The sequence below is a fragment of the Columba livia genome, chromosome 5, assembly GCF_036013475.1.
Source record: "Columba livia isolate bColLiv1 breed racing homer chromosome 5, bColLiv1.pat.W.v2, whole genome shotgun sequence".
NCBI lineage: Eukaryota > Metazoa > Chordata > Aves > Columbiformes > Columbidae > Columba > Columba livia.
The window spans coordinates 66,471,572-66,490,877 of NC_088606.1; the positions used below are offsets into that span (position 1 = coordinate 66,471,572).

General features: G+C 37.2%; 1 protein-coding gene across 4 annotated transcripts in view; it reads right to left on the bottom strand.

The window, feature by feature from the left end:
• SHANK2 (SH3 and multiple ankyrin repeat domains 2) overlaps positions 1-19,306 on the bottom strand; it is a 315,788-nt gene that overhangs the window by 236,330 nt on the left and 60,152 nt on the right. For 3 of the 4 annotated variants that reach the window (XM_065065546.1, XM_065065547.1, XM_065065548.1), the window contains exon 13: positions 6,863-6,929. In XM_065065546.1, the coding sequence (XP_064921618.1) occupies positions 6,863-6,929 (67 nt within the window). Of the gene's footprint in view, positions 1-6,862; positions 6,930-14,034; positions 14,169-19,306 lie in introns of those variants that run through there. The other variant, XM_065065550.1, reaches the window with a different exon arrangement.

Below are 19,306 nucleotides of genomic sequence, written 5' to 3' on the forward strand. Positions count from 1 at the left end.
CCACAATTCCCAGTTTTCCAATTTGTTCACTACCACATCGCAAGACTGAGCACATGACGCCCTGTTCCTCACAACCCTTCAGAGGAAAACAGAAAAATAACAGCAACAAATTTACTTCATACCAATCAATATTCGTTTGGTTGTAACCCAGCTTAAAAGTCATTAATGTAACTGGTTTTTTCCTATGAGAAACAATTATTCATTTCGCAGAGGTGTTTTAAAGAAACTGCAAAAGGGAACATAGGACTATGACAATCTACCAAACAAAATGCATTTAAAATGTCAGCAATTAAGATCTTGGTGTCTTTGCCACCTTGATTAAACTAATATCATGCTTTTTCCTCATTAAAATGCCCACTTGCATATGAAACAGGTTAATATTTTTCACATTCAAATGACAAACACACAGGCTATATATAACATGTGCTTGTGTCCCTTTTGCTTCTATTAAGTAACGTGATAAATATAGAACAAGTCATCGCATGCTGCTGACAGTTGTGTAGATTTTTAAGTCTTTTGATTTACTGCCTTTTCTTGTTTCTGCTTCTGCCTTTCTCAATATGATTTCTCCTAACTTGAGAAGTATTCTGCAGGCATTTGATTTCTGGAAATCAAAATTACTACATGGTTCCCGAAACTGAAATAGGTAAGTAAACAACCAGAATATTCATTGGGCTGGCTAGCATTTAATAAAAACACTTGCAGCTGAAAAAGCAAGAATGCTGACCTCAATCACTCTGATCTAATTAAAGAAAATGGGTTAGAAAAGCAGTTTTACCACAAACCAACTAATACCCTTGTCTTTTGAAAGACCTGTTTCGCTTATTCCACAATAAAATGCGTATTTCTTAAAATGTTTACATTCAAATTTCCAATAAGAATAAATACTTTTACTCATACTTAAACACGTCTTATTTAAAAGCAATTGCCCAGTGTGGAATAGGTATATTTTAAAGGGTAAGCCTACCACGTTAGCAGACTTTCAATATTTAAAAAAAGAAAGAAAGAAAGAAAAAATATCTGTGTGAAAGCACAGACAAACCATCACAAACACATATCTTGGCATAATTATAGAGAATACAGGAACTCTGACTTGAAGCCTAGCAACAGTATCCAAGTATTAGTTAGTCTGCTAATCAACTACCAAAAACTCACACACCAGCTCCATGTGTTTCATTTTATCAAAAGCAAAAAAGGAAACAAAAATAATCAAACAAAAGAACCCTATCGCTTCCGAGCTGCTGAAGGACAAGATGCACAGTATAAAACAAACCTTGTTCACTTGAGGAAGAACAACCCATGTCATTTAATCCATCTGAAAATTCATCTCATCACAAAGAACCAAGGCAAAAAGACATTTAAAAATAGGTTATCCGAGTCAAAGGATTATCGGCTTGCAACCTACTTAATATCTGCGTATCTGTATCTAATGAAAGCTTCGATATTCTTACATATATGATTGGGTTTTGTACCTCCATCCTATAGAAGCCATAGTAAATTCTGTATAGCAAATGCTTCCTAAATCTGCTGTGCTCATTTACTCACAGACAGCTGCAGGCTGGATGAAAACAATCAGGGATTAACTTTCCTGTTCATCACATCTTTTAATCCATTACTTCCTCTTAGTTTGCAATAAATAAATGCATGAAGTTAAATAAATTACAAATACGCTATAGCGAGTTTTAAAAAAACAAAGTTTAAAAAGGGATATTATTATTATTACTTTAAAGATGTATAGCTGCTGTGCTGTACATCAGGAGAATATGTAATGTCTTCCTCAAAGCAGAAGAAGAACAACAGTCACTGACCTGCAAGACACTTCTGGGTTCCAAAGACTTTCAAAATAAGTGATAATTAAAATAAGCTGCTTTGATGTTGTTATTATTCCTCAGAAAAACTAATTTGGGGGTATGATGAATTGAAATAATCTGAGAAGCTATACTAAGTATTTCATACAGCTTGTAAAACAAGTTTCTAAGTACCTTATGGTAATAGGTTTTCTTGCTTTATGAAAAATATTATTTTAATTTGTTTCAAATAGGATTACTTTTTAAATGATACTGTAATATTCATTCACCTTTCAAACATCTGTCAAGGGAAAATAAAAGGAATTCCTTTATGTTTAGAACCTCATAAAAGAAATAAATACAAGGAAATCCGGATCCTCTTTTCAACCCTTTACTGATATTCTTTTTCCCTCTTCTCTGAATCCTTTATCTTTTATGTTTGATTTGGTCTTACAAAATTGCATTAACCTTGACTGAAATAAGACTAAGGTGAACTTTTCCTGTTAATGACAGCAAGGTGGCTTTTATTGTACTAAGCCACAGGAATGGTTTGCAAGGCTTTTTTTCTCAGTTTGCTTCTGAAGATGGCAACACCAAGTTAAGAAAAAAAAATCTGCGCTAAATACTTTTCATGCTGAGGTTTCAACAAACCGGTCACCCAGACAACTAATGTGTTACCTGAGGTGGAAAGATTGATGGGCAATTGATGGTGGGAAAGGCAGGGAAGAAGTCACTTGCAGATAGAAGAAGGGGGAGCACGTGTGAGGGAACCCACGCAGTCTTGAATGTTCAGAGGGAAAGGTCAATTTTTCTTAATAAGACAAAATAACTAACAGATTTTTATGTTTGTATTGCAGCTACGCGGAAGCAGGTTCCACAAAACTCCACTTTGCTGAGAGACACAAGGGCTTCCAGCCAAAAAGGAATATAAAGGCTCAAAGTGCAATCTCACCAGAACGTTTACTCGCTGTAAACCAGAGTCACGAGAAGAGTCAGCGCATTGGGATTGTGGGTCTCACCCCTCATTTTGTCATGAGCTTCTTTGTGAAATTACCCAAGAGACAGAGCTGCACCCATCCAGAATGAGGGTGTGGGAGAAACCAGGCTGTTCAGACTGAAGAAACAATGTGAAGATAGGCGGGTAGGTAGGACCATCGTGGGACATGCTCCTCAGCCAACATGCTGCTGAGCTTCTACCAGCTCTGCCCCCTCCTGATGGTTTTGAAACCCTAAATGACCTTGTTTCTCTTGAAATACACCCAGCTTGGCCAACTGAATGGCCTCTATAGCACATTTTTATGTAGCTGAGAAATCTTATCAGCAAAATCTCCTCTTTCTTTTCCTCAGGTGACCAGGTCGGGACTCCTTGGATTACTCAGGTTGCCAATGGCACCTACATCTTCTGTTCTGGACACAAACTTCAATGCATTTTGCTTCTATAACAGGAAACCAGACAGACTTCATCTCTCTGGCTAAACACATTCGCTTTACAATTAAATAAAAATAAAAAGGAGGAAAAATCTCCATGGGATTTGATCTGCAGAACAAAAATTTAGTAGTTCTGCTGTAAATTAGGATTTTCTACTGCTCAAGGATACCCTGGTCATTTCCCACCCGAGCTGCTTCTCCATCATCTTCATCAACAGGGATAGTTTTGGCATTATAATCTGGCATAGATCCAGGCCAAGGAGAAAATAAATACATATATATATAAATATATACATATATAAACACTTCCTTGAAGACATACAATTCAGCCTTTCCTAAACTGAACAATCCCAGACTTTGCGTATAGCTTATAATGGCATTCTACTCTAAATGACAATGAAATATAATTGGCAGGCAAAGATGTAATAGATAATAAGTGATATATCCAGCACTTAGGCATATAAATTTGTTTTTCTGGAGCTCTTGTGGACCAGTTCATTGAGATTTAGTGCTCTGGCTGTCAGCACCATGCAGACTCATCCCTTTCCTCAGCAATTCCCTCGTTGCACGGAAAGGTTGAGCGACGATCTCTGCCCCCGAACAAAGCAGCTCCAGCACCGCAACGCGCGGCACAGGACCATGAATCACCCGCGTTACATTACTGTTAAATCCTTCTAATTGCAGTTTTGGCAACGTTACTTGAAACAGCTTTGTGACTACTGACAAACTGGAAGACACCCACATAATACATTCTGCATCCAAAGTACAAGCGACTTCCTACTGCAATAGTTTGGGACAACAAAATTATCTAAGAATAAAAAGTTAATTAGCACATGTCAAAACAGATGGACACGGACACTGTAGAGATTTCAGGCAAATATTATTTTTCATATTTCAGATACTGCTATTTGACAAATGTAAAAACATGTTTCTGTCACCAGACAAAATACTGCTCTTGAAACTACTAAGTTAGGTCCAACCTCCAGTCACTACTACCAGTTAAAATTTTCCCATCCTTAACACAACATACCCAGGAAAGTAGCTAGATTCTTTTGAAAAAAAAATAGCATTGCTACTTATATTACTTAGCTGTATCTTAGGCTCTCATTCAAAAAGCATCTCTAGCAAACAATACTGTGTATGAAGATCGCTAAAAATCAGAAATCTTCCAAGAATTATGGAGTTTTTTGCAGTGAATCTAGAGCAATGTGGAGTTTTTCCCAAACCAGCCTCTCCTCCCAATGAATGCTACTGCAAATAATCATGAATATCATTGAGTAGCTTACTATGAAATGATTGACCAGCTCATCATCTGCCAGCTTAAACCTTGACAGAAAAAAAGAGACCCAGCCAAAGCTGCACATATTGCAAAAAATTTCCCATGGTTATAACTTATTTCTTATTAAATGAGTCTAAAATAATTACACAATATAAAGTAATTAAAATTATTAAATGAGCCTAAAATAATAGCAAGGTTTAATGGACCGGTTCAATATCAAAATTCAATATCTAACCAACAATACACTTTCTGGGGGATGAAAGATGAAACATTTCTCAAGAGATTTCATAGTACAATCTGTCCTTATTCATGAGGATACTTCTCAAGCTCTTTGCTATTCCTGCCCACTCTGTTGCCTCTGGGCTCTAAGAAGGTACATTACTCAAATGATATATGTTGGAATACATCCAAAACTACATGAATATAGTGAATAACCAGACAAATAAGAAAAAAAAAAAAAAGAAAAGCCAACTTGTTGAAGTTTAAATGCTGACATTATTCTGCATGTTCATCATCACACTGGCTCTCAGGTTTTCTGCTTAAGATACTGTTCTTTGATATTTTTTTTTTTTATTATTTTATATTTTTTCAACTGGGAAACATTCCCAGCAACAGACATTTTGATGACTTCACTTATTTTATTTTTTTTAGTAATAAATCCTAAGGGACAAATGTCCGGGTAAATTAAATTAGCTGGGAGAAAACAACGTCACATAATGCTTATTCTTTAAGACAAATCTCCCCATTTAAATAGTTGTGTTCAGTCCACCAGCACCTTGCAAAAAGTGCAAGTAAATCACGGAAGCATCAATATTTCTGGTTTTCAGTGGAAAAGTTAAGGCATCAGCAAAATTTTGAGAATCTTCCCACAGAGTGTATTTTCTAACTGTTTTTGTAGAAACCACCAAATCCAACAGAAAGTTTTGACTTTCAGCAATAAGTTCTGCCCGAAGCCTCCGCTGCGTGGCCACCTCTTGTTTCCAGCACTGATCCTCATCCACCTACTTCATAACTCAATTCCAATTTCTCTCACATATTAACATAACTTGGACCCCACACTCAGCAAGGGAAAGGAAAAGCAGCGCAGAACTGCTCAGTCCAAAAACTGATAATATCAACATCAGTGGTTTCATGCAAACCAGGTTAAGAGGCTATTGCAAGCATACTCTAAGTGTTACTTTTACTTTACAGTTACTCATAATTAATCAATACCAGCAACTTGTCCCAACATAATTAATACCAGCAACTCATTTACTGTTTTTTTAATTTTAACGTACACAGCTATTTTAAGAGGAAAAACCCCATTCAGAGACACATAAAATGTAATGCTATGTATTGTCTATGTGCAGTACTTGTTCTGCACTGACTCTACACACAAGCCAAAATATCAAGAACTTACACGGCAGAAATGAAGGGAACATTTGAATCTAAACAATGTTTCCTCAGTTTCCCCAACACATACTGCAAACAGTTGAATGTATGGAAGTGCAGGGAATTTTTAACTATATCCCTGCAGATCACACACAATCAGGAAGGGAAATGGAACAGAGATCTTATTCACAGTCCTAAAGTTTCAGGCGAGCTGGCCTAGTTTTCCACAGAAGTTAAATATTATAGAGCCATAGATTTGCACCACTGAGTTAAATCAGTGCAGATGACTAATAGAAACCCCTCCTGCTTCAAAAGGAATGCCTTTTTCTGTTCAACTTCAGGACATTCCTGAGGAACTTTAATTAACTTGAATTAAAGCATTTTGATTCATTTTAATTAAACTGTATTAGAAATCACTTTTATCAAACTGGTTCTAACTTTAATGGCAAAACTTCTCCATGGAAAAAGAACTTTTAAAAGCCTTAAGGTTTCTTATCAAGAGCCTGTAATGCCTGTTACCAGCCTTCACCCAGTGCCACACGCCAAACTGGGAGGAAACGGTTTTCTGGATATGGATAGACAGTTTCTGCCACATATTCATTTAATTGCAAAGAAGCCTCTTTCTTTATCTTCTTCTTCTGATCAATTATTCCTACTTGAGAATTGCTTCAGGCTGATGCCAAAACATCCTGCAAAAGCCAATTTGGCTCTTCCAGGTATGTGAGTGTGTATTGAATCTGTTACAAACTGTCAAATTTATACTTATCAAGCATCTACCAGTCTTTCCCATTACTTAGCAAATTTACATTTTCAGAGCATATTTTGAAAACATTTCAGCTTGTTCTCTATTTTTATTTTAAACAGAAAAGTTCCTTCTAAAATCTCCCTGAAACAATACTGTCATCAGCCCTCACGTAGAATCAGATTTAACGTCTTTGCAAAATCATGGCTTAAGCACGTATAACTTATTTGCAGTGTCTGTAAATATTTTGCTTACCAATATCAGCTTCCCTGTGATTCTTGATATATTCAGCGAGCTCAAAATTCCCCGCTATTATAGCCACCTAAGGGATTGCAAAATAGTTACAATTAACATATTGTCATCGCTTATTAAGTAGGAAAATACGCATGTTGCATTACTGAGAAACATCATACAAACCCATTTGCATTTCACAAAGCGGAGTAACAGTTTATTACTTCTATTCCACAACTACAACAACGCAATACATTTCTGCAACGATGTTGGGAAACTATATCTCAATCTATTTGGAAGCAGCACTCTTGGTCCCTCGGTTCCTCATTTACTAAGAAATCTGTGATCGTAGATGCCTCGGGAGATTGAGAAGAGCTGCGGTTTTTCACGTTGTGCCAGTCAAAACCAGCAGTGAACATTAAACACACCATCCCCAAAGCTCTGGGAGCTACATGGGTGTGTGGAGAATGATCGGAGAGACACATTGATGATATTATTTCCCTTTAATTGCTCCTGCCTCACCACTTACCTGAACAATGAGAACAGGAGCTACAATGCAATGGGATAACCAGGGAAGAAGTACCAAGAGGAAAAAGACTAAAAAGAGAGGAGCTGGAAAAGTGTATGCATATGTATGGAATTAAAAGCGCTTTAATAAATATAGTTCTAAAATAATAATTTTCTTTTTTCATTCATTTCTTGGTTGTCAAACACAGATGTGTAGCTATCTATTCTGAATTTTCATCTCAATGGGCTTAAAGAGAAATATTTCCATTGGATATGAGTAAGGAGATTTGGTTGTGCCATTGTTGTATTCTCACTTTTCCTTCTCCCCCTATTTTTGTCTGGAATATTCAGCAATTGCCTTTTAAAACATACAACGGAACATACCATTTTTCAGCTTTTGAACCCAGGTTTTCCCCCCAATTATTGTTTTTAAAGCTTTTCAGGTTCTGTCTTTTTTTCTTGGCCAATTGTTTCTTCTTTCATTAAAAATTTCTATCCAATGTAAAGGCTAAATACAGTAATTATGTTTTCATTTCAAGCGTGCCTATTTCTTGGCAGAAATCCTATTTCAGGTTTGTATAGCACCTAGCAGTTATACCCAATATGCATATACTTGTGTTTTAAAATAATCCTCAGCAGGCAGCCATGAGTGTGGTATGTGCTGTATAATAATTTTTATCCTTTAAATAATTAACCCATATATAATATCACCACACTTACTAGTGAAAATCATGTAATTATTTTGTCATTACAATATTAAGAGGAAGGAAACACTTTGCTTTGGGCACTTCTCAGTTGCGTTACATTGAATGTTGATGGATTCTTGGACGCAAAATGCATTATTATGAATCAATAACACTGGTTCAACTCAATCCCACTTCCATTTTTAGAATACAGTTGGAAAAATAAAGTGTGTTTCTTCTCAACTATAAGACTTTCGCATGCCTTAATATCGGAGAGGTCAGAAGCAGAGGCAGATCGGTGCCCTTCCACCTCATCGCCAACAGAGGCAAATACCCACCTGGAAAATACTATTTTAACCATTAGTAAGAAGCCCTTTATTCCAGGAACTACTCCTGAAATAAACTGTTTCTCAGCATAGAGAAGGTACCAGAATCTGGCCCCAGCCTCCTCTGTACAGCTTCTATAAGTAGAATTCATGATGCTCCATGGCAAACTATGCAAGTGACAGCAGAGCCCTACAAATGCTCTCAATTTCACATTCTGCAGCCTGGCTTGGTTCAGGTTCATAAAAACAACATTTGGGGCTTTTCTCTAAATCATAAGGAAGCAATAATACCTTTCTTCAACATTAAAATTTGTTAAATTCAAAGCAGCGACAGGCAGCTTGCTAGACAGCAGCCACGTCACTCAAATAAAAGAATTTTTGATACAGAATAGATCTTAAAACTCAAGTATAAACATGTTGTTCAAGTGCTAAAGACATTTTATTACTTGAAGAAAGGTATTGCCAGATAACTAAGAGACAGCTTGACAGAGAATTCTTGCTGTACTTGCTTCTGAATCAAGCACTAGATTCAGCAAGCTTAAGGTATCATTCCCCTCAATTTAATTTACTTCAATTTGCTAAAAACAGTATGTAAAATTCTAACAGCAAAAATGAAGGGAAAATATGCTAGGAGCTAAAGAAAGCAAGGAAAATTTTTAAAGTACAAATATTTCTTGGCATAACATCAATGTACTTCACTCAAATTTGATGGGTAAGGAGTGTGGGAGAAAGAAGTCAGAGAAAAGTCTGAAAGATATAAAATTATACTCATTCAATTTAGCGAAGCACAGCAACCATAGCTTCTTTTCCATCAACATTTATCTTGAACCAAAGTCATGGTTTGTTCAAATAAAACAGTAAGTGTCAGCGCATTAGGGCAAGCGAATGGGCTTCACAAGATCCAGGGCTTGACCCAAATTAAGATGGTGTAAAGTCTCCCCTTAATTAAGATGAAAACTGAATCAGAATCTTACTAAAGTTCTATAATTTTACTAAATTTCTTTGCACTTTAGAAAAAAAAATTACTAATGTAATATTAGTAATAGCAGAAAATATGCTTCATCATTTAAATATTTTTAAATAATCATACTTTGCTTTTCAGAACATTCTGTAGACAAGTTCTAGTTTCTAATTCAGAGCTTATGGCAGGAAAGAAGGTTTTAGTTGGGGTTTTTTTGGGTCACAAGACATCTCTTCCTGACAGTGAAAAAGCAGCACAGCCAGCAAAACCACAGTGCAAGGTTGGGGTTTTTATTCCAATTCCGATAGGAACCGGATTCCAGTCATCCAAATGCATCACACGCATGTTTACAGACATGAAATATCACCATGGAAGGCTGGAGGTAGCACTTTACAACTAGAAGCTACCGACAGATTCTTTTATGCTGAAGCTTCAAAAATTGCAGCTTTTTAAAAGCTGCACATACAGTAGCCTCACTAGAATTCAGCGCCTTTCATTCCTGTAGCAAACCTCCTTTCATTTTGTCCTTCTGGCACAAACAAGACACTTACCTTAGATCAGAAATCCACGTGTTCTTAGTCACATTATTCTGTAAACCTGATAAAACCTGTTTATGCATCATTTGAAAAAAAAGAACAAACAACCTCTCATCTACAATTTCTACTAAAAGCTGGAATTTTTTTGCCCTGCTGCACTGACATTTGGTTGGGATCGCTGCCACATCATCTACTGTACAATACAGAGAACAGAAACCCTCTTGGGTTCTTTTTTAATCATCATCAGATGCAATTTTATATGAATGATAGTAACCAAAGTGAATCGTTTATCAGCTTCTTCCCCTCCAAGTTTAACTGACCCCACCAAGGGTGTTAACACAGGCAACTAATTATTTCAACATTCCATTTGATAACAGATGTGACTGACTTGAATAAACAGATACAAGAGGAAAGTGAGCAGAAAGAGAAGCTAAGGACGAAAACCTATCTCAGGAGGAGGTAATTCATACAAAATAAAAAGAAATGAGGGTAAAGCCATGCAGTTAGACTGGTGGCATCGCCTCCTATTTCCACAATATTTCATCTTCATAATGTCATGGTAACTAAAAGTCAATGGAGTCACTGGAAGGGGTCAGAGCTGAGAGATGCTCGCAGAGCTGTGAAACACCAAGTCATGGGGTTAACAACCCTCCGGACAAGGAGACGAGAGCGGCTTGTCACTGCCAGGGTACATCACACACAGCGCGACCAGGAATTCTGTGTTTACACACATATTTGCTCTGCCTTGATAGAAGGAAAAAGCTTGTTACAGTCACCCCATCATCTCACAGACAGATGTTTCCTTCAAATGATGGAACCAGTTCCTGTGGTTCACTATTTGCCATGCCAGGCAATGCCAGATGCTCTGTCACCAACTTAGTGAAGAAGTTTAATTGGCACTTGACAGGTTGCTATGGACAGTAACTAAGTGACAAGTGACGGCTCCACAAACTGGAAACTTAAATGAATGAAGTAGCTGTGATGCAGAGACTGGGGAGGAGACGTGGGCACTCTATGATTTCTAGTCCAGCATGGGGCACGGGATGAGGAAAGAAACCTCACAACTGGTGAGGCAGCTTTAGAAGGACATTTCTTTCTCCTGGTTTTCTGATATTTACAGTCAGAAACGTTCCCTCTGGGTAAGTTTTTAAGCTGGCTTTCAGAAGTCAATTCAGAAATTAAACACTTGACGCGCCTCGTAAGTTCTACTTTCCTGAGTCTCGCTTAACGAAGAAATTTACTTTAACAATGGCAAATAAGACTTCTCTGTGTAAACAGTGAAACCTGACAGATGTCCAGTTACACACTTCAGTGCAGAGCTTTGCCAAGTTTTCAGACTCTGGACCAGATACCAGTTGCAGCACTGAGTCACCAACATCTCTTTTCAGCCTCACAAATGCAGTTGTCAATATATCAATTACTTACATTCAAGTATTTAGATTTTTCTTGATTGTGATTAATGCAGCGCTTTGTTTCTTTTGGGAAATTGGAAATTATATATACACTTTACCTGTCATTAACCTTTCACAATTGATTTTTTTTCCATTTTTGAAATGCATCACAGGTAGAGTTTATATTAAATTAGAGCAGGATATTTGCAGCCTGTTAGCAAACACAATTTTAGAGCTTTACAGGTTAGTCCCTGAAAAGGCAAGCACCAAAACTATTATTACATTATTGCTCATTGGAACAAACTGATCCACACTAGAAGAAAACTTGCAATTGCAATGAGTTCAGGTGTGGCATTGAGTTAAAGGAGATAGCTCTATCCCAGGACAAAATGCAGCTTCAGTCTTGACTTTGCTCAGTCTCAGCCAAGCAGTAAAAACACAGATGGATATGGAGGATGCTCTGAGGTCCATCAACCTACATACCCCCTTCTTCAGGTGAAACTGGAGGGAAGAGGCGATACCACCCTGAGAATGGCACTGTAGCTGTAACAATCTCCAGAAATTGCCTTCCACTTAAACCACAGACTTAAAAAAATCATTAATTATTTATTGTGCCACTAAGGACTAAGTCATTTTAACAATGAAGAAGTGCCATTCAAGCAGCCATTATGCAATAGGATTCACAACAGCCAGAGACTCACAAGGAATTAACACAAGTGGTTATAGGAGGAATGGTTGGGATCACCTCCTTAATCTAAAGACCACCTGAAAAGCTCTTCCATGTGTCATAATTAGGACATGTTTTCTTAACATTAAGAATATAAGAAATGTATAATAAGCATTAGTTTCCAGACAAAAAAATGTATCAACAATTCACTCAATAGCTGCAAGAGCAAGAAAAAGGTGATGATCCAACAGTAAGGCAATCTCCAAACCTTTCCCTTATAATCACAGAAACCTTTTTAATTTGGTATGAAAATCAAAAAGTGCTTATTGTGGGACACTGAAAAGGCAACATAGTTCAACTTCAACATATTTGTAGCATGTCCTCCCGAAAGGAAAGCTCTCCCTAGTAAAACAAAGAGGTAAAGGATTTTTGGAGTCTAAAGGCACTTTGCAGTTTGTCACCGTGTGCCACCAAGGATGGAGCAGTCACCCACCAGGACATCAGAAAATTAAATGTAGGTTTTGAAGTGCAAAGACCCAGCTCTCAGTGCAGCACACAGGTCCCACCCCTCATAAACAGTGATACAAAATCATGCCCTGCAGACTCCAGAAAATTAAATATAAAATAAAATCTTAAATTGATATACATTAATTTATCTCATATATGAGCAGCATGTAGAATTTAAAACTCTCTTCAGTGGTACAGATGGAGTTCGGTTTGGAAAAGCAAGAAGCAATCTGTGTTCCACATTTCTTTTCCATAGGTGTGGGAGAAAAAAATGTACTGATCAAACACTACTGGTCTCGTCTGCAATTTCAGAGAGCTTGTACATGAAGGAATATTTATTTATTCAATAAATACAAGAACATATCTCAAATTCAGCTCCCTTTGGAAACACATTCTTTTCTAACTCCTCAACAAAACATGACAATTTGGCAAGCATTGTTCTGAGCTCAAATCACAACATAGACTTTAGGTATTTTCAATTAAAGACGACATTAAGAATTCAATAAATACAACAAAACGTTGGGTTTTTTTCTGAACCAGTTGGAAAATTCTATACAGCTACAATAACAATATAATCTAAAATAGAAAAGCTGCATAATCATGAGTTCCGTATTCCACTTTCCAAAATCAAAGGGCAAACTATCATCCCACGTTTTGTAGTTGTATTGATTACAGTTGATTTTTTACTTCAAGGCTACAACATTGCAAAATAGAACTAGCGGAAGCTTCTTAGTTCAACTCATTATAAAATTAAACCAAACGCTTGATTAATATACTATTAATATCACTAATTTACTCTCTTTCTCACCCCACTCCTGAATATATATAATATGGATGACACGAAACACGACCTCAAGAAGACACATATGTTTACCTTATGGAGACACACATTTACATTTACACTCCAAAACTTTATTAAAAAGTAATCCGTTTGGAAGTTGAGATGTAATGCATCTCATTAGAAACCTGTCCGAAGCAAATTACTATTCTGAGATTTTTACAGTTGTGTTATATTTTGTACATAATATAAGGTAATTATGTTTTTGTTGAAAGTATAGCAGAACTGAAAGGTTTTATTTGATAAAATAGATTGAATTGGTAAAATTGATTTTATCAATTGGAAGCTTTATTTCAGGTGTAACGAGTGTCAGTAAAACTCACTGAAATAAGATAAGAGATACATAGAATAAAGAAAAGCAGTAAAATTTAAACTTTTTTTCTTTAAATAATAGTCAGGAAAGGTCAGGAAATAACCTACATTCTCTACCAGGACAATAAAATGCTGGCAGTTTTCCTAAATTACCCTACAGTAATGTTATGAAAGAATACAAGTAAAAAAATCGTACTCAGCATCTTCATACCAGTTTCTTTCCTGGATAGAAAATAATTCCTAATTATTTTAATGATATAATGTAACACAAGCTTAATATGATGCATTTTGAAATGAACTAACTTTGTATATTAATATATCTGATGTTCAGTAGATGGCAAAATATCAGCAACCATCACCTTTAATCTTCTTGAAACTTGCTTAATTTCAACCCCAAAGTATACTTCTTTTTTCTTTTTCCTTCTAATCTCCGCTTTCTATTTCATCAGATAGTAGGATTAGCTTTACCTTTTGGATGTTTTCTGTATGTTATCTGCTTGAAAGACAATTTCATCTTCACCAGTTCTTGATACAACAAAGCACAATAATGTTACTATCCTTTAAATAGTCCTTTGGAGACAGTTTCTTCAGCACTGAATTTTTTTTCCTCCCAAAGCATGCTGCTGCTACTGTTCCCAAATTTGCCAGCACATGTTAGCATACTGTGTACAAAAATCTCTTAGCAACAATATCTTAGTGTCTAACATTTTCCTTCTTCCAACTATGATTCACGGAGCCATCTGTAGTCAGATATTGACATGCAGGATCTTAAAATAGATACCTTGCATTTGCTCAACAACTAGTTTTAGCAGCCGAAAATATAAATTATGGGAAAGGGCCAATATTTCTTTGAGGCTCTTCATCGTTCCCTTGATCATTTTAGCACCGGTTAAACAAAGGCTCGCCACCATCGCTTTGCCTTAGCGGGAAGGTCAAAGGATTCCTGCTTTACAGAGCACTTACATAACCCATCCAAGTAATCCCAATGGTTTCCCCGGTGGGGATCACCTCATGATGGTACCTTGGCTATTTTTTAATAATAATCAAAGACTAGGGGTTTAAACTTCAAGTATTGCTACGTGCCGCACTAAGATCTAAGCATTTTTCACACCCTCGGACCCTAACCTCATGGAAAGTGCCTTACAGTGGTTGGGTCAAGCACAATGTCCTAGCTGGGCAATGACAGAGATTCTCCAGCAGCGGCTACTATAGGGAATACAACAGTGTCCCACATTCTGTTCAGGGAATGGAAAGAAATTACAACCAGAGCCTTCCAAACACTGGTTTTGCCTCCCAAAACTCTTACGAAAGTTTTCACTCAAAAGATAAAGCACCTTGTTTTCAGCTACAGCAAATTATCTATTCGTAGCTAAAGACTTTGCATAACACAAGTTATTTGTTGTGATGCAGGGTGTAATTTGGTATAACTTAAAAGAATAGCACGGCACTAAATCAGGAAACGTTAATGAAAAATAACCATGTTCAGTAGAATAGGTTATATAGAAAGATTCGGTAGCATGGCTTTGAAACAATCTTAAGTGAAGCGCAATGAACATATTTCCAACCCCGTGACATCAAACAAAATTTTACTCAGTTCAAAAGAACTAGGATTTTACCCTATGTATTTTTGAGCAGCTAATATTTTTTAAATAAGCAAATACACAACGGTGTGCATTCGAATAGAGGACATGTATTTAGTTGTGTGTTATTAAAAAGTACACCGCAAGCACAACACCGCTGACACATTTTCACTGCAAAAATGCTGGTTTTGCTTGCAAGAGATTTTACAATCCCTATGGGTCTTCTGAAATACCCTCAGTAGCCATGGAACAGCGCCAGAGCTGACTGGCCAAGTGAATTCAAGCCAAAATTAAGAGAAGACTATCGCACTGAATTACCTCTTTTTAGTCTCTTTATGTCCTGCAGCACTGTCCCAGCAGGACTCTATACTGGACCGACACCTTGCATGCCTGTAGGCAGCCTTGTTCATGGTCCAACAACCTTATTATGACTTAAAGTAGAATCTGTATTTTATTTTACACCCTTCTTTCAAGAACATACACAACTGCATTCTTAAAACTTAACTGCTCTTCACGAACAAGCCACAAATGAGTACCTTCAGATTAAACTAAACCTGCACAGACACAGAGATATAAAAACAAAATCTAAGTCCCTTGCTCACAACATGAGAGCAAATCACTTCTAAATCATCTCACTCTCAGTTTTGAAATGCAAACTAAACTCCTATGACAAAAGGATCCGGTGTTATGCAAGAACCAGCTTGCCAGAAAATGTTGAACTGAATACGCTGGCAATTCGATTAAAGTTACCACAAAACATGTCAGAAAGCAAAAAAAGGAACATGCAGGCAAATTCAGCCCAGGCACAACTTCACTGATGTCTGGCATTCTTTTATTTCCTCCTGTTTCTTTAGATTAGAAATAACTAAGATTTCTAGGTTATCCCACTTGGTACAGATTGTATTAAGCCTCCTCCATGGCCACTGCACGTATTGGGAAATTTAGTCTTTATTTCTATTTTAAAAGTAGGGGGAAAAAAATTACATCTTCTTGCTTCTCTACTAAAATGCCACCTAGCAAGTCAGATGTGTTTTTCTATGCTTGTGTTTTAATAATTAATACAGAAAAGAAAAAGCAAACAGTGGGATACATGCGCATTTACAACTGCAGACTCATTCCACGGGAAAATCTAGCTCAAGCTGGAAAGAGCCATCAAAATCCAGTTATTACATAATCCTTATTACTGCTACATGGTCGAGCAGCAATTTCAAGGGAGTATTTACTAGAAGCAGATAAAGCCAGGTTGCAGCATCAGATAAATCAGATAAGACAGAGCCAGTAATAAAATTGACTTAATTTTCTTCCTGCCCCCAAAATAATATGCTAAATTAAAAAGCCATGAAATGCAATCTTCTTCAGCAGAACTCTTTTAGAAGAAGACTGAGAAAGTGTGCTGTTTGCTAGGTTTTGCTTTCCTGGAAATGACACTAAATGTTGGGTTACATAGAAAATTCAACTAACGCGTGTATAGATCTGTGCTGCTGTATGGTAAAAACTTCCAGCTCTGAAAGCAGTCCTACTTCATAGAAAACCCAAAAGCTGCTATATTAGCAGCTTCTTCCCCAAACACTTTCAGAAAAATGTCTTCCTACTCACAGCAGGCAGTAGATACTGCCCACTGTTTCACAATAAAAACTGTTTATGGGATTCAATTCTGCAAACACTTAATAACACAGCGTTGTTTCAGCTGCTAACCCGAATGGCTGAAAACGCTTTTGGAAAGCCCATAGGATAAAACGCATCTGGTTAATAAAATACTATGATTATTATACCTAATACATTTGGTGGATTCATTCCAAGTCCTGTGGGTTAACTATAAGAAAACCTTTGGAAACAGCAGCCTAGTTAAAGTCAATGGCAATAACATCCTCTGCTGAAGAGGGACAGAGGATGGCAGTGTATGCCAACTGCTTGTCAGGAACGTTCCCAAGAAGATGTTAAGCCTGTCCTAAACACATAGATCCTCTGCTTATAGAAGCAACAAGAACTTGCTCAGTTATTTGCAGAAATGAGCACTGAATAGCCTGTATAGTCATGTATAAGCAAGAGAAGGTGCCACCACATCAGCTTTCCATCACAATCATTAATCTGTATTTGCAGGTGTGAAGTGCCCACAAGTCCCACGCACAGGCTGTGCTCAGCGTCACCCGGACACAAAATAAAACTATCGCTGCCCAGAATGCAAGTGTAAGTTCAAACAATTGCAGAATAGTTTGTGTTGAAGGGACATTGAAAGCTTCCCCAGTGCCCCCCCTGCCATGAGCAGGGACATCTTCACCAGCTCAGGTTGCTCAGAGCCCCGTCCAGCCTGGCCCGGGATGTCTCCAGGGATGGTTCATCCACCACCTCTCTGGCCAACCTGGGCCAGGCTCTCACCATCCTCGTCATAAAACATTCCTTCCTTACATCAAGTTTGAAGTTGTGACAATCATTTTGGATGCAGCAGACAGAGGAACATAGGAGAACAGGAGAACACCACTGGATATCCTGGTCATGGTGGTAGAAGTAGCCTCAGCACAAAAGATGGATTTTCAGTTTCTCTGATATTTCTGGTTCATTACTATTGACTAATTCAATCAGCGTCACTAAAGCTATTACATAGACAAAATTGTGGCATACAAAATGTAATAAGGTATCACATCTTACCAAGAAATTGAATGGTATTAATATCTCAAAATAACATGGTTTGACAATAAGAAAAACTTAAGTGCAGCAGATTACAATGAGCGTGCTTATCTATGGCTTGTGAAACAAATTTTCCACAAGGTTTAACCTTATTATACTATACATACAGGTACAGGAATCAGGAATTTCTAAAAAAAAAAAAAAAATCATCTCTCATCTCTCCTGCAGTTAAATCTGGAAAATAATTTGATATAATGTACCTTTCTGCAAGAACACCGAGAAAAAAATACTGGATATCTGTCACTCTCTGAATGTTCATACGGTGACTATCATTTTCATTTCAATACATGTAAAACCCTGGCAACAATGCAATTCAAATAAACGGACATTTTATATTAATCTTGTTCCATTTCCTTGTATTGCATTGTTGCCTGACTTAGGACTAATGGGGGTTTTTTTGATGTCTTAGAAACACAACATTATTCACCCCATATTTGCTCTAAACCAATAAAAACACAAAAACTTCTTCTGACAGGCACAACAACTGAATAAAGTATTCTCAACAACAAGATTTAAGGTGCTCTTTTTAGCTATAGAAAAACAATACGCACAGTTGTCCCAGCTGATCCTTTTACAAGGACAAGACACGTGTGACCGCCCAGTTAAGACCAGACTATTTAAGAACTTACCCTTGCTGCCTTCTCTTCTAGGATACAGTATAAATAAAATCACAGGAGCAATATCCAATCTTGCTATCAAAATCCTACAATTAAATTAAGATTACACAAATCCCCATTTGCCTCTTGCAACTTCACCCATGACAACTAATTGCGTCTGAATCACACACGAGCCTTTCTTTCTTTGAGGCAAGAACTGATAGTGACCTTTACAATTTAGTTTACTTAATTTGTTTCCTTTTATAACCCAGTTTCAGTTGCTTCTGAGCTTTTGGAAGTTTATCCATTTGGCAGCAAAGCAAACAGATTGGCTCTGAGCTACCTCAGAGAGGCTCTTTTTCCCAGGGAAATTCTGCTGCATGTGAGAACACCTGAGGCATTTCAGCTGGACACCCTTGTCTGAGCAAGGGAAAAAAAGTGCAAAACATAAAAATATCATTTAATTTCTTTATGTTTTACTCTATTACTTCCATTTGTCTGATCCCTGAAAAAAAACCCAAGGGTTGAGACAAAGGTTAGGAGTGATCAACCACCACTGCACAAACCATCACTGGGTCAAGGTGCATTCATTTTAACCTTATTCTACACCCATATATCTTTTTCTCCTCCTGTATCTCTTACTATATCCAGCCCTTAGCAAGCCAAGTGTTAATGAAAGCCCCTTCGGCTGGATTTTCACAAGTAGCTGCAACATCTTCAGAAGTAGTTGAGGCAGAAGCACCTTTGTTGTTCTCAGCAAGAGTATTGCTGCTGCCCAACGGTTTGTCAATAGCTCAAAATTGACAAAAGCGGGAAATGTGCTGAAAATCGAGGTCACCTCTAACCTGCCATCAAGCACTTTCTTGTTCAAGTGTCTCT